Here is a 16,096-nt window from a genome sequence, read left to right as displayed (position 1 = left end):
ATTTAAAGGGACAATGCACAGAAACATTAAGCTCAAAGACAGATATGTTCTGTACCAGATTATAGCTAAATAGCTCATTTCCATCTGCAGTCGCTGTCTACATAAATTAAAGGGATACAAAAATCATGCAGTAAAATTATGACAATGAAATCATACACAAGTATTAAGAAAAAAGTCATAAAATGCCCTTTAATGGACACATACTTAATAGACAATACAGCCACACCTCATTTACATCATCACACAAAGACAATACATGCTTTGTTCACATCTGTCATCATTTGTAAAAACAACCATGATTTTAACACACACACCTCACAATTTACAACAAAAATGCTCTCATGGATAAATATAATACACATTAAGTTGACATGTGACATTAGTGACCGTGTGAGCAGCTTTGATTGCTCCAAAGACACTTTTTAAAGGCCTACTGAAATGAAATTTTCTTATTTAAACAGGGATAGCAGATCCATTCTATGTGTCATACTTGATCATTTCGCGATATTGCCATATTTTTGCTGAAAGGATTTAGTAGAGAACATCGACGATAAAGTTCGCAACTTTTGGTCGCTGATAAAAAAGCCTTGCCTGTACCGGAAGTAGCGTGACGTCACAGGTTGTGGAGCGCCTCACATCTGCACATTGTTTACAATCATTCCTACCAGCAGCGAGAGCGATTCGGACCGAGAAAGCGACGATTACCCCATTAATTTGAGTGAGGATGAAAGATTCGTGGATGAGGAAAGTAAGAGTGACGGACTAGAGTGCAGTGCAGGACGTATCTTTTTTCGCTCTGACCGTAACTTAGGTACAAGGGTTCATTGGATTCCACACTTTCTCTTTTTTCTATTGTGGATCACGGATTTGTATTTTAAACCACCTGGGATACTATATCCTCTTGAAAATGAGAGTCGAGAACGCGAAATGGACATTCACAGTGACTTTTATCTCCACGACAATACATCGGCGAAGCACTTTAGCTACGGAGCTAACGTGATAGCATCGTGCTTAACTGTGGATAGAAACAGAAGAAACATGCCCCTGACTGGAAGGATAGACAGAAGATCAACAATACTACTATTACTTCTACTATCAGGAGACACCAAACCAAACACTGGACCTGTAACTACACAGTTAATGCTGTCCAGCCTGGCGAAGCCTAGTAATGCTGTTGCTAACGACGCCATTGAAGCTAACTTAGCAACGGTACCTCGACAAAGCTATGCTAAAAACATTAGCTCTCCTCCTACGCCAGCCCTCATCTGCTCATCACGACCCGTGCTCACCTGTGTTCCAGCGATTGACGGCGCGACGAAGGACTTCACCCCGATCATCGGTGCGGTCGGCGGCTAGCGTCGGCTAGCGTCGGCTAGCGTCGGCTAGCGCGTCTGCTATCCAACTCATAGTCCTCCTGGTTGTGTTCCTGTAGCCAGCCCCTAATACACCGATCCCACCTACAGCTTTCTTCTTTGCGGTCTTCATTGTTCATTAAACAAATTGCAAAAGATTCACCAACACAGATGTCCAGAATACTGTGGAAGACAACTTAAGCTGGCCACCGTGCCGTTCCAAAATGTCTGATTCAACCCGTGACGTCACGCGCATACGTCATCATACCGAGACGTTTTCAGATGGATATTTCCCGGGAAATTTAAAATTGCACTTTATAAGTTAACCCGGCCGTATTGGCATGTGTTGCAATGTTAAGATTTCATCATTGATATATAAACTATCAGACTGCGTGGTCGCTAGTAGTGGCTTTCAGTAGGCCTTTAAGTTCAATTATGAATGAAGAGTAATCTGTTAGACTTTTCAAGTTTGTTGTGAGGTCGTTCCATTCCTTATGGCTTTATATGAAAAGGCTGATTGTGCAAAAGAGGTTTTACATCTGGGTACGCTACACTGCCCCCTGGTGGAGGCTCGTGTGTTGCTAGTTGTCACAGCAGATGTAAACTGGACAAAGTGCTTAAGTGGCGCTGGTGCAGTTATTTAGGATTGGATGGGCCATTCGTATTGATGCTAATCTTTGAATGTTAGCTAAATTTAACAATCTATATTTTTGGACAACTAAACAGTGATGGTAGTGTTGTGGTTTTCGGTCAAGGATTTTGAGGGATTGTTTGTGCGAAGTTTCCAATGGCCTCAGTGTCATTTTGCTTGCCTGCGACCAACATGTTATACAATAATAAAAAGGAGACATAATCATTGCATTAAAATAAGTTTGAGCGGCCTCCAGTGTTAATGAATGCCTGATACATTTGAACGTTTTTATGTTGTATTTAAGACTCTGGCACATCTGTTTGATATGTTTTTAAAGCCAAGTGTTGGCTCTAAAATGACACCCAGGTAACGATATTCACTAACATTTTGTATTATTTCCTTATTAACCGTTATATTTGGAAAGGATGACATTTTATATTTGTTTACAAAATACATTGTTGCAGTTTTCTTAAAGTTGAATGTAAGACAAGAGTCATGTAGCCATCTTGCCACCTTCTCCATGGCTGCTGGAAGTTTTCTGGCAACCGTTTCAGCGTCCTTTCCCCAAGTATAAATAACCGTGTCATCTGCATACATCTGGATATTTACATCCTCACATACAGATGGCAGGTGGTTGATATACATGGAGAAAAGAAGAGGGCCGATATTAGAGCCTTGTGGCAGGCCAATATCAGTAGCAGTGAGACTGGATGTTGTGTTATCAATACGGACACATTGGGTCCGACCAGATAGATATGACATAATCCAGGCCAGAGTATCTGTCGACAGTTTAAAAGTTGTTAATTTTGTAAGTAACGTGGGGTGACTGACTGTATCGAATGTCTTGCGGAGGTCTAAGAATATTGCTCCAACTACACCTCCAATATCAAGGTTTTGTTTGATTGTTTCTAGTAGAAGGTAACATGCAGTTTGATTGTTTCCAGTAGAAGCTAACATGCAGTTTGATTGTTTCTAGTAGAAGGTAACATGCAGTTTGATTGTTTCCAGTAGAAGGTAACTTGCAGTTTGATTGTTTCTAGTAGAAGGTAACATGCAGTTTGATTGTTTCCAGTAGAAGGTAACATGCAGTTTGATTGTTTTCAGTAGAAGGCAACATGCAGTTTGATTGTTTCCAGTAGAAGGTAATATGCAGTTTGATTGTTTCCAGTAGAAGGTAACATGCAGTTTGATTGTTTCTAGTGGAAGGTAACATGCAGTTTGATTGTTTCCAGTAGAAGGTAACATGCCGTTTGATTGTTTCTAGTAGAAGGTAACATGCAGTTTGATTGTTTCCAGTAGAAGGTAACATGCAGTTTGATTGTTTCTAGTAGAAGGTAACATGCAGTTTGATTGTTTCTAGTAGAAGGCAACATGCCGTTTCGGTCGAGTGATTTGCCCGAAACCCAAACTGCATGGGATGTAGGAGGTCTTCATAGTCCAAATGTTCTATGAGTTGCTAGACCATCACTTTTTCTATTGCTTTGGATATAACGGGGAGATGGCTAATTGGTCTGTAGTTGTTGATGTCTTGTTTATTTCCTGCTTTATGGATTGGGATGATAGTGGCAGTTTTCAACGTGGTAGGGAAAGTGTTTTCCGTTATTGATTTATTTATCAATGTTGTTATAGGAGCAGTAAGACTATCTTTATACGTTTTTAGGAAGAAAGTGTCCAGACCGTATATATCTCTAGATCGTGAGTTTGATAATGCAGGGAGGATTTTGTTTTAACTTTGTTTCATTTGTTAATTCTAAACTTAGTCCATCCTGAATAAATGGCAATTCTTTGCACTGATTTTGAGGGAATTTTTTATTCAGGGTTTGTACAGACTGGATGAAATGTTCATTAAAATGATTACTTATGTCCAGACTGTCTGTGATAGTAGCGCCATTGATGTTTAATGTTATAGTGTTGTTTCTTGTTTGCTCTCCTCCAGTGAGTGTGTCAATGGTTTTCCATAACTGTCTAATGTTCCCTTTTGCAGCTTTGATTAATTCTAAGTGAAAGTCAGCCTTAGACTTCCGCATAAGCATTGTAACTTTGTTCCTCAAACTTCAAAAAATCATACGATCCGTATTTAGACTTGTTTTAATTGCTCTTTTGAGAGCTGAGTCCCGATTTTTCATTAGAATCCAAATTGTTTCATTAACCCAAGGTATTTTTTATTTTAGCACTTTTCATTCTGGGTTTTGTTTTAGTGTATTTACAGATGATCTCTTTGTTTTTTGTCATTAGGTCATCACAGGCATGTTCGGTGCTCATCCAATTTATGTCACTCCATGGGACAGTTTTAAGTTCATTCTCTAGTAGGTGTTGGTCTTTTTTAGGGATATAGGGCAAGCACTTTTGTGTACCTTTTTGGCTGTGATGCCTAAATTTTGACAACTTCCGTGTTATCAATGTGAGGTTATGGTCTGATAAGCCTGTTAGTAAATTGTACGTTTTTTTTATGCGATCAGGTTTATTAGTAAATACCAAATCCAGCAAGATTCGGGAGGAATGTGTAATTCTAGTAGGGCTGCTTATCATTTGTGTCATGTAGAAGCTGTTTATAATATCCTTAAAGGCCTACTGAAAGCCACTACTACCGACCACGCAGTCTGATAGTTTATATATCAATGATGAAATCTTAACATTGCAACACATGCCAATACTTATAAAGTGACATTTCCCGCTAAACTTCCAGTTGAAAACGTCTATGTATGATGACGTATGCGCGTGACGTCAATCGTTGAAACGGAAGTATTCGGACGCCATTGAATCCAATACAAAAAGCTCGGTTTTCATCGCAAAATTCCACAGTATTCTGGACATCTGTGTTGGTGAATCTTTTGCAATTTGTTTAATGAACACTGCAAAGAAGAAAGTTGTAGGTGGGATCGGTGAATTAGCGGCTGGCTGCAGCAACACAACCAGGAGGACTTTGAGGTGGATAGCAGACGCGCTATCCGACGCTAGCCGCCGACTGCATCGGTGATCGGGTGAAGTCCTTCGTCGCACCGTCGATCGCTGGAACGCAGGTGAGCACGGGTGTTGATGAGCAGATGAGGGCTGGCTGGCGTAGGTGGATAGCTAATGTTTTTAGCATAGCTCTGACGAGGTCCTGTTGCTAAGTTAGCTTCAATGGCGTCGTTAGCAACAGCATTGTTAAGCTTCGCCAGGCTGGAAAGCATTAACCGTGTATTTACATGTCCATGGTTTAATAGTATTGTTGATTTTCTGTCTATCCTTCCAGTCAGGGGTTTATTTCGTCTGTTTCTATATGCAGTTAAGCCCAATGCTATCATGTTAGCTCCGTAGCTAAAGTGTTTCGCCGATGTATTGTCGTGGAGATAAAAGGCACTGAATGTCCATTTGGCGTTCTGGACTCTCATTTTCAAGAGGATATAGTATCCCAGGTGGTTTAAAATACAAATCCGTGATCCACAATAGAAAAAGGAGAAAGTGTGGAATCCAATGAGCCAGCTTGTACCTAAGTTACGGTCAGAGCGGAAAAAAGATGCGTCCTGCACTGCATTCTAGTCCTTCACTCTCACGTTCCTTATCCACGAATCTTTCATCCTGGCTCAAATTAATGGGGTAATCGTCGCTTTCTCGGTCCGAATCTCTCTCGCTGCTGGTGTAAACAATGGGGAAATGTGAGGAGCCTTTCAACCTGTGACGTCACGCTACTTCCGCTACAGGCAAGGCTTTTTTTATCAGCGACCAAAAGTTGCGAACTTTATCGTCGATGTTCTCTACTAAATCCTTTCAGCAAAAATATGGCAATATCGCGAAATGATCAAGTATGACACATAGAATGGATCTGCTATCTGTTGTGTTTGTTGTCTTCTCCCTGCCTTCTCTATTGGTCTGTCAGTTTCTTCCCCCAGTTTTTTGTCCCCAACGAGGCACACCTGCTGCTAATCACTTCCCGGTTGCATTTAAGCGCGTCTCCACCAGCTGGTCCCTGCCGGTTATTGTTTCCTGAACTCCACCTTGACATGTGCTACCTTGATTCTGCTTCCCTGGTATGTTGCCTTCGCATATTTCTGTAACATTGACTTTGTTGTGTGTTTTTATCGCATACCTCGCCTCCATTCTCTGCATCCACTCTTGAACTAAATATTAACATTATCCCCGTTTAAATAAAACAATTTCATATCAGTAGGCCTTTAAGTTTCTTTCTACACGATTTATTTAACCAGTCCAGATTAACGTCCCCATAACGATCTATTCTTTCATACTGTGCTGTTTGAGGATGTCTGAAAATGAACTGAGAAAAATGTCTTTAGCTGTGGGCGGTCGGTATGCTACAATTACCTTGAAATACATTTCTGAGGACAATGTGATTTTAATTCCAACACACTCAAGATGATCAACTGGGAGGGTTATTTGTTCACTTTTAATGTTTTCCCTTACATAAATCAAATCATAACTTTTTTCTTCCTCTTCCTCGTGAGTGTCACCGCGCTCCCCTCATGGTCTCCGACGCTGCTAATAAAGAGACAGGTGATTAGACAACTGGTTCCAGCACACGCCCTGCCCGCAGGGGTCGCGTGGACCACGCCCCTTCCACAAACACAGTCACATAAAAGACATCACACACAAAAAGTAATGGACTACAGGCGGTGCTTTGAGGAACAGTTATGTCAAACACCTCCCAATCGCAGTTTGCTGGTGTAACCCCTGAGAACCTGGGTTGTCCACAATGACAGACAACGAGCTAAAAGCTGTGGCTGTACAGCGCTGGCTCTTAAAGGGGAACTGCACTCTTTAGGAATGTAGCCAATCATTCACAATGTTTATGTGAGACAAGAACATGTTGCATTCTAAGTCGTAAATAAACACTAGCAAAAGTCAGCTAACACGGCATCATCACATCATTGTCTATTCCGCATAAAGAGCGCTCTTAAAAACCTCCAATGTTTCATTTACACGCTGTAAGTATAACTATGTACAGTAAGTAATAACATGCAGTATTTACATATTTGGATCCTTTTTGGAATACGGCGACATATTAGTTTCACACACACGCATCACAACGTTCGTGTTCCCTTCAACAACAACAAGACTACTAATCATGGCAGACTTGATGAGAGACAACAAAGACTTCTTGGGGATAAATGATGATCCAGAAGCTTCTATTTTTGAGCCTGAATATAAGGAGGATGATCTACAAGTTTTACTGTACAAGCTGAGTGATGAGCAGACCCAGCAAGTAGCAGTGTTGCTAAGTTCCAAACAACATATACAAACTATCAACATAATACAACTGTCACTTACTGTACAATGTCTGCTCTCACTGGTATAAACACTAATGGCTTGTTTATATTTCCCCTTTACATGAACAATTATTCATAATCCTCATGCAGGTAGAACGTAAATAAAACCTGAAACAAACGGGGTTTTTTTGTGTTTTTCTCGCCATCTGCGGGTCATACAACTAAAATAATGTTATTTGATAACAGTAGAAGATGGTTGGGTTGGGGAGGAGATCTTGCCCCAAGTGGAGGAGTTCAAGTACCTCGGAGTCTTGTTCACGAGTGAGGGGAAAAGTGGATCGTGACAGCGACAGGCGGATCGGTGCGGCGTCTTCAGTAATGCGGACGCTGTATCGATCTGTTGTGGTGAAGAAGGAGCTGAGCCGGAAGGCAAAGCTCTCAATTTACCGGTCAACCTATGTTCCCATCCTCACCTATGGTCATGAGCTTTGAGTCATGACCGAAAGGACAAGATCACGGGTACAAGCGGCCCAAATGAGTTTCCTCCGCCGGGTGGTGGTGACCCTTAGAGATAGGGTGAGAAGCTCTGCCATCCGGGAGGAGCTCAAAGTAAAGCCGCTGCTCCTCCACATCGAGAGGAGCCAGATGAGGTGGTTCAGGCATCTGGTCAGGATGCCCCCCGAACGCCTCCCTAGGGAGGTGTTTAGGGCACGTCCGACCGGTAGAAGGCCACGGGGAAGACCCAGGACACGTTGGGAAGACTATGTCTCCCGGCTGGCCTGGGAACGCCTCGGGATCCCCCGGGAAGAGCTGGGAGAGGAAGGTCTGGGCTTCCCTGCTTAGGCTGCTTCCCCCGCGACCCGACCTCGGATAAGCGGAAGAAGATGGATGCCTGGATGGAGTAGAAGAGGAAGTCAAACACAACATCTTTTGGGTGTGTAGAAATAGATGATAAAATGAGCTGCAAATGTCATAAAAAGAATGATGTCACAAATTGACAACAGGAAGTAAACATATGTCTTAGTAGTTACTATGAAGTGGAAAAGGGGTAGGATTAAATAAGATTTGCTTCTTCCTACTCCTTTTCGGACTTGTAAAGAGAAATTAAATTGATGTGATGTTATATGTTGAAATTGTATACATGTTCCAAATAAACCTCAACCAACCAAACAAATGATATGTAAAAGTTGACCAACTTGTCAGTTTATGTCCACAACCTTCTAATATTATATTATAAAATAGCACAGCTCCCTCCCCCCATTCTCAGCACATTCTACAGAGGCACTATAGAGAGCCTGCTGACCAACAGCATCTCTGTCTGGACTGGAGCCTGCAGTGCCTCAGACTGGAAGTCTCTCCAGAGAGTGGTGAGGATGGCGGAAAAGATCATCAGGACTCCTCTTCCTCCAATCCAGGAGATGGCAAAAAGCCGCTGCCTGACCAGGGCTCAGAAAATCTGCAGAGACTCCTCCCACCCCCACCAAGGACTGTTTTCACTGCTGGACTCTAGAAAGAGGTTCCGCAGCCTCCGTAGCAGAACTCCAGGTTCTGTAACAGCTTCTTCCCTCAGGCCGTAAGACTCTTGAACGCATCATAATTATCCCCTCAACTCCCCCCAAAAATGGATTAAGTGGCTGGAATATAAAGACAATATAACATACATCCATAAACGTGGACGCATGTGAAAAAGTGCAATATATTTATCTGTACAGTAATCTATTTATTTATTTATATATGCACCTTATTGCTTTTTTATCCTGCATTACCATGAGCTAAAGCAACGAAATTTCGTTCTTATCCGTACTGTAAAGTTCACATTTGAATGACAATAAAAAGGGAGTCTAAGTCTAAGACGCTTGATTTCAAATCTAGAAATAACTTTTACCAACTCAGAGGCCATACATCAGCTCACCTAAGTCAATAGTTGCAGTAGCTAGTTTCCTCTGTAATCACGGCACCGCTAAATGTAGTTCCTCAGGACTAGCGCCTATAGACTTAGACTTAGACAAACTTTAATGATCCACAGGGGAAATTATTCAACACGGTAGCTCAGTTACAATGATGGAAAGTGTAAGGATGGAAAGGACAATGCAGGTATAAATAGACTAATATAGCTATGAAAAAAATCTAACATATATACATAATATGTGTACAGAACAATATATATATACAGATATATTATGTCTATAACATATATACAATATAAACCAATGACCATGTACAATATTACAGTATATACAGTATATGTGACAGCAACATATAATAGCAATATTGCACATTTTTGGTTAATATTCAGGTAATGAGATGTAAATAGAGTTTTGTTGGCACTTATTTGATGTCTTTTTAGAAGGCTTTATGGGCGCAATAGGCAAGGCAACTTTATTTCTATAGCACTTTTCATAAACAAGGCAGACTCAAAGTGCTTCACAGACAACAAAATGAAATGAAAGAAAATAAAAGCAAAACTAAAATGCAGACAATAAAACTAAAAACAGTGCGGACATTCAAAGTTAAAAGATTTAGCTGAAAGCTAAGGTGAACATAAAAGTTTTCAGTCTAGTTTTAAAAGTAGTCAGAGTTGGGGAGAGTCTGACATCTTCAGGAAGTTTATTCCAGCTATGTGTTGCATAGTGACTGAATGATGCTCTCCCTTGATTTGACTTTACTCTGGGAACCACTAACAGATTGGTCTCAGAAGATCTTAGTGATCTAGAGGGCTTATATAGTGGGAGCATATCAGTGATATACTTGGGCCCTAGACCATGTAGTGATTTATATGTGAGCAGGAGGATTTTCAAATCAAGTCTCTGATGTACAGGGAGCCAATGTAAGGATTTAAGAATTGCTGTAATGTGCTCACATTTTTTGGTCTTTGTTAGAACTCTAGCAGCAGCGTTCTGAACAAGCTGTAGCTGCCTGACAGTTTTTTTGGGAAGACCTGCAAGGAGACCATTACAATAGTCTAGCCCAGTGGTTCTCAAATGGGGGTACGCGTACCCCTGGGGGTACTTGAAGGTATGCCAAGGGGTACGTGAGATTTTTTTTAAATGTTTGTCAAAAAGAACTGTGAAAAGAAATGCAGCAATGCAATATTCAGTGTTGACAGCTAGATTTTTTGTGGACATGTTCCATAAATATTGATGTTAAAGATTTATTTTTTGTGAAGAAATGTTTAGAATTAAGTTGATGAATCCAGATGGATCTCTATTACAATCCCCAAAGAGGGCCCTTTAAATGATGATTACTTCTATATGTAGAAATCTTTATTTATAATTGAATCACTTGTTTATTTTTCAACAAGTTTTTAGTTATTTTTATATCTTTTTTTCCAAATAGTTCAAGAAAGACCACAACAGATGAGCAATATTTTGCACTGTTATACAATTTAATAAATCAGAAACTGATGACATAGTGCTGTATTTTACTTCTTTATCTCTTTTTTTCAACCAAAAATGCTTTGCTCTGATTAGGAGGTACTTGAATTAAAAAAACGTTCACAGGGGGTACATCACTGAAAAAAGGTTGAGAACCACTGGTCTAGCCTACTGGTAATAAAGGCATGTACAAGTTTTTCTAAGTCTTGAGCTGACATGAGCCCTCTAAGTCTTTTTACATTTTTGAGGTGATAGTAGGCCGATTTTGTTACTGATTTGATGTGACTGTCGAAATGTAAATCAGAATCTAAAATAACCCCAAGATTTCTGGCTTTATTTGAGGTTTTCAGGGACCGTGATTGAAGGTGTTGGACGACTTTAAACCTTTCTTTTTTAGCACCATAAACAATTATCTCAGTTTTATCTTCATTTAGTTGTAGGAAATGTTGGCACATCCAGTGTGTGACTTGCTCAATGCACTGGCACAGAAGATCTATGGGGCGATAGTCATTTGGTGATAGCGCTACATAGATTTGGGTGTCATCGGCATAGCAATGATGGTCAATGTTATTATTTTGCATGATTTGTCCTAGTGGGAGCATATAGATGTTAAATAAAGTCGGCCCCAAGATTGAACCTTGGGGGACTCCACACGTTACGTTGGTTGGTTCAATAGATCCCTGCCATTATCTGTATTGTTAGCTGCCTCCTACTTGCCATAGTGTATGAGTTAGAATAGAAGAAAAACATGTCTGGATTGAGAATGATTGGCACATTTCCAAGAAAACAACGGCAGGCTGTGGAGGTTTACTAACGAACACATGGTCCATTAGCAAGGTCAAAGGTCAATGCAACGCAACTTCCTGCATACAACAGGAGCACTTTGCTGCAAACTTGTTTGTCCACCAAGGTTTGAACTGACCTCAGGGGCCAGGAAGGTGTCATTTCTGAGCTGTTACGAAGACGTAAATGAAAGAGTGCTGGACGCACATAGCACTGAGTCGTCACTTTGACAAGAGGTTTGCAAAGGTCTATTGGATGTGACACCTTCTTAGCAATAAACTGCACATTGATTAAGTTTAGCAAGCATACTGCATTGCACTCAAAGTCAAGCCTGAGGATATCAGATAGTTCAGACCTGTCCTGACACGGTGCAGCCCCATTTATTCACACTCATTTTTAACCTGTCAAACTAGCAACAGGAAAACAGAATAAACTGTGGTGATAGCAAGATGTTTGCTTTTATTCTGTATGGAACACAACAAGGGACAAGCGGTAGAAAATGGATGTAATCATTGCTGTCGACATGTTACACAAGGACCTGACTAAAGGTGTCCTACACGCGGGACTTCCTTTCTTTGCAGGCTTTTTTCCTGCACACCCCTTTCTCCCAAACTAGTCGTTCATTGGCGGAACACTTTGAGCGACAGGTCGACGGCCCAATGAGAACGGCAGCTTAAGGCAGCCAATCAATGCCTGGTATGGAAACTACCTCCGCTCTGATTGGTGGGTTTGTGGCGAAAGGGGCGGTCTTATTCCTTTAAGTATCAATGGAAATTTCCATCGTGCTCTAGAACTGAACAAGAGGACAAAGCAGTTGACGAACTAATCCTCAACGCCAACCGACTATCACACAAAAAGATCAACACAGTATTTAAGGTGAGTGTTTTTCACTTACGTGTGCCTTTTATTAAATAACGTAGCGCTTTGAGGGTGTTTTCGTCACGTCTCTATGAGGCTTACCGCCTTCACTCATTCATGCAATGTTAACTAACTAACTACATGTTCTTTGAAATAACTTCCTCCATATTATATATTAGTAGCATCTTTCTAAGTAAGGTTGGTCATGTCCTTATGTTAATTGTGTTAAAAGTACGAAGTATTGTTAATTACGCTGCTAATCGCACGAAGGTTTTATCATCTGGTTTTAGCTTTGTTGTAAACAAAAGATTCATTTGGCCTCCATCAAAAGTAACGTTGTGCGACTCATGTCCATTTATGGTGTTCCGGAATGCGACGCCCACCGGTTGTAACGTGGTGACGTCACTACATGCATACAAGCCCTCCTGTGTGTGGAGTTGAGTTTGAGTTTATTTGGAACATGCAAACATACAACGTGATACATCACAATTTCCAGTTTCTCTTTTCAACATGTTCGAAAAGGAGTAGGAAGAAGCAGAGCTTATTTAATCGTGTCATGTCTACTGAGAAGATCCGTGCAGTGCTGTAACCTAAAGCAACTTTGAACTCTGATCCTCCAGGACTTGTCCACTGCTTCCAGATAAATCCACTCCTAATCATCATGTCTCAGCAGCAGATCAGGTATGTATATAGTCTGTAGCTCCAGGGTTTTCTAGGATGGAACAGTTTTCCTTCACCAAGGCTTTTGCTCCTCACAGCCTCCCCGCCAAGCTCATTAATGGCGGCATTGCCGGCATTGTGGGGGTGACTTGTGTCTTCCCCATCGACCTGGCAAAGACCAGGTTACAGAACCAGAGGCAAGGTCAGCAGGTCTACAAGAGCATGTGAGTATACAGTCTTTAAATCCTTTTACTGTGACGTCGCACCCACACGGGGCCCCACTTTTCAATGCAGCCTTAGTCTGGTTAATCCAGTGTGGAAAGAAGTGACCATGTGATGGGGGCACATTCCTGGAATACTTGACTTTGAGGTGACTTAGCACTTGCCTGACATAACTATTGTAGCTGATGATGCATCAGAGCAGGGCTGTCACTAAGGATGATGTTTGATAAGAAATGATCGAGTTCGAGCCTATTATCGAATCCTCTTATGGAACTGATTCTCTTATGGAGTCCAGATAGGTTGTTGTATATGGAAAAAAAAACCACAATATTTGGTTTAACAAAAGCTCACTTTTATTATATAAGAAAAAAAATAAAATGTAATAAATAAATAAATATTGACTGTTACCCCCCTAAAATAATAAAATAAAATAAATAAATATTGACTGTTGTTACCCAAAGTATATTAAGTGGGATTTTTCAGAAAAACAAATATATACAGTAAGACAAAAACAAGCTGTCTCTGTGATCACTATAGGTGTAAATAAAATCAGTCCCTTGGGCACAAAACTGAAAATAATACAGCTCTCCAAAAAGTGCACTTCTGCTGCTATTTGACATAACTATTTATGATGCTTTGACATTTTTGCACTTTATTTCTTTATTGAAAGAAAATTCTATGAAGAGAAAAGTTGTCTGCAAATGTGGTTACAATGCTAAACAATGAAAAGTAAAGCTAAAAAAAGAAATACACTTTATTGAGTTAACATTATTTCTTTATAGGGGGAAAGATGTGATGTTATGAGCTAGGGAATATAACAACTACACTACCCAGCATGCGACGGGAGTGACGAGCATGCGCGGTAGCCCCGAAAAGTGTTGTTGGATGTCGCCACCCGGCAGCTAAGAATGAGCACGCTGTGAAAGTAAACGTCAAGAACTCAGCCAACACGCCTCGTCTGCATTATTTATAATTAGACAGACAACACGTATACAGTGTGATTTTGTTTTGTTTACAAGGAAAGAAAAACAAAAGTTAAAAAAGGGAGATGTGTTGTGTATATATGTATGTGCTGCGGTTGCTTTAAGAACGTTGCAACAGCTGCCGTAAAGGAGGTGCGTTGCTAGCCTGGTTGCTATGTTTCCGGTTGGTCGTAAAAGTGTTGGTCATGTGTTTGTACCCTGCTCAAATCTCTCAGTAAAGTTATTCATTGGATTATACCTTTTTGTTTTGAACTTTATTACACCTTGGAGCGCTTTTTCCCATCCATTGTTTTCCTTGTTTTCCTGCTTTCCCTATCTGCGCCTAATGACTGAGCTACGTGACGCCATTTCTTGTGATGTCTCACGGGGCATTTCTGGTCGGGACGGGATTCGTTCCCAGGGATTCGAATAAAGAACCAACTCTTTTTCTTTACTACAGTGGTCTCGATAACGGGTACCGGTTCTCAAAAAGGGATTAGAGTCCGAGGACTTGGTTCTTTTCTTATCGAACAACCGGGAAAACCGGTTTTGGGTATCATCCCTAGCTGTCACACAGTAGGGCCCCTTAGGAATAAAATGTAGAATAGCCTCCTTACACAATTTCCAGGTGATTTTTTTTTTTAACCCACAGACAGATGGATAACTTGCTATGAAATCTAGGTCGACTTGACAAGCAGATATTCATGTATTTATTTTTGATGACTGGAAATAATCTGGTTGTATGCACAGATATTTAAAATACATGCAGATACACAGTATTTATTACATTTTCATCATGTATTTATTGCCAAATTATTTTTTAAATCAACATTAGAAACAACTATTATTGATATTATTCATACTGGTGATTTTATACATTTTTGTATTAAGTGCTTTTTAAACTTCCATCCTTAGTATCGTAAAGCTGGGGTTGCTCTATTGTCATTTAATATTTTAACATACTGTGAGTTTTGTAAATACAATTTAAAAAATATATATATATATATATTAGGGATGTCCGATAATGGCTTTTTGCCGATATCCGATATTCCGATATTGTCCAACTCTTTAATTACCGATACCGATATCAACTGATATATGCAATCGTGGAATTAACACATTGTACGCAGTTAGCATCCCATGACCCACAATGCACTTCTGCCATGACCCGCCCCCGTCGAATTCTTATTGGTTGACGTGTGTGTGACGATTGCTGACATTTGCTTCGTCTCTCACGCGAATGAGATGAATAATATTTGATATTTTACGGTAATGTGTTAATAATTTCACACATAAATCGCTCCGGAGTATATGTCGCACCCGTTTTGTTGGCTTAAAAGTGTGTTTAAAAAGAAAAAACTACGTATTTTTCGGATTATAAATCGCAGTTTTTTTCCATAGTTTGGCCAAAACTATGGAAAAAAAACTGCGATTTATAATCCGAAAAATACGGTATATATTTTTTTTTAAACACATTTTTAACTCAGCCAAACGTGTTCAAAGTTGTATGTCAGCAGTCAAGAGGAGCTTTTGTTATAATTGATGTAGCAGAAAATATATATGAAGAATTGTGTTAAATTGAATTGTCATCCCAAGAATCAACATCGAGTGTCCAAAGATTCTAATATTCAGTATGTTTTTCCGTCAAAATGAAAATAACAAATCTATTTAGGCAAAAAGTATTTATTTTAGTGACACACCCTGAGTTTGACACCGGTGCCTTAGAGTCACAAGTTGAAAAGCCACCATCCAGTTGTACTAAACTCAACTTTCAGTGACTCGTTTGTCTCTTTCTTACGGTCTTTTTGTTGTAGGATGGACTGCCTTGTCAAGACAGTTCGATCAGACGGCTACTTTGGCATGTACAGAGGTAAGACGTCCACACACACACCACGTGATAGCACTAGATAGAACTGGTAAGAAGACATTATTAAGAGAGAACATGACTGGGATAGTGATATTACAGTGGACACTTCAAAGTCAATCAGTCAACAAACTTAAACTGAAGTCATCAAGAAACCTTTAATAACAGACAAGTGATGTTTGACAC

General features: G+C 40.3%; 1 protein-coding gene across 4 annotated transcripts in view; it reads left to right on the top strand.

The window, feature by feature from the left end:
• The first annotated feature begins 5,947 nt into the window (after positions 1 to 5,947).
• slc25a55a (solute carrier family 25 member 55a) overlaps positions 5,948 to 16,096 on the top strand; it is a 29,341-nt gene continuing 19,192 nt past the window's right edge. For 2 of the 4 annotated variants that reach the window (XM_062038179.1, XM_062038176.1), the window contains exons 1-2: positions 12,994 to 13,086; positions 15,861 to 15,916. Coding sequence is in view for 2 of the 4 variants with exons in the window: in XM_062038177.1 (XP_061894161.1) it covers positions 12,864 to 12,883; positions 12,961 to 13,086; positions 15,861 to 15,916 (202 nt within the window). In the remaining 2 variants the exon portion in view is untranslated. Of the gene's footprint in view, positions 5,994 to 11,925; positions 12,068 to 12,135; positions 12,221 to 12,822; positions 12,884 to 12,960; positions 13,087 to 15,860; positions 15,917 to 16,096 lie in introns of those variants that run through there. The other 2 variants (XM_062038177.1, XM_062038178.1) reach the window with 2 other exon arrangements.

The sequence above is a fragment of the Entelurus aequoreus genome, linkage group LG26 (assembly GCF_033978785.1).
Source record: "Entelurus aequoreus isolate RoL-2023_Sb linkage group LG26, RoL_Eaeq_v1.1, whole genome shotgun sequence".
NCBI classification, from domain to species: Eukaryota; Metazoa; Chordata; class Actinopteri; order Syngnathiformes; family Syngnathidae; genus Entelurus; species Entelurus aequoreus.
Note: the sequence above shows the minus strand (reverse complement) of the source record. Positions and strands in the feature narration are given on the sequence as shown.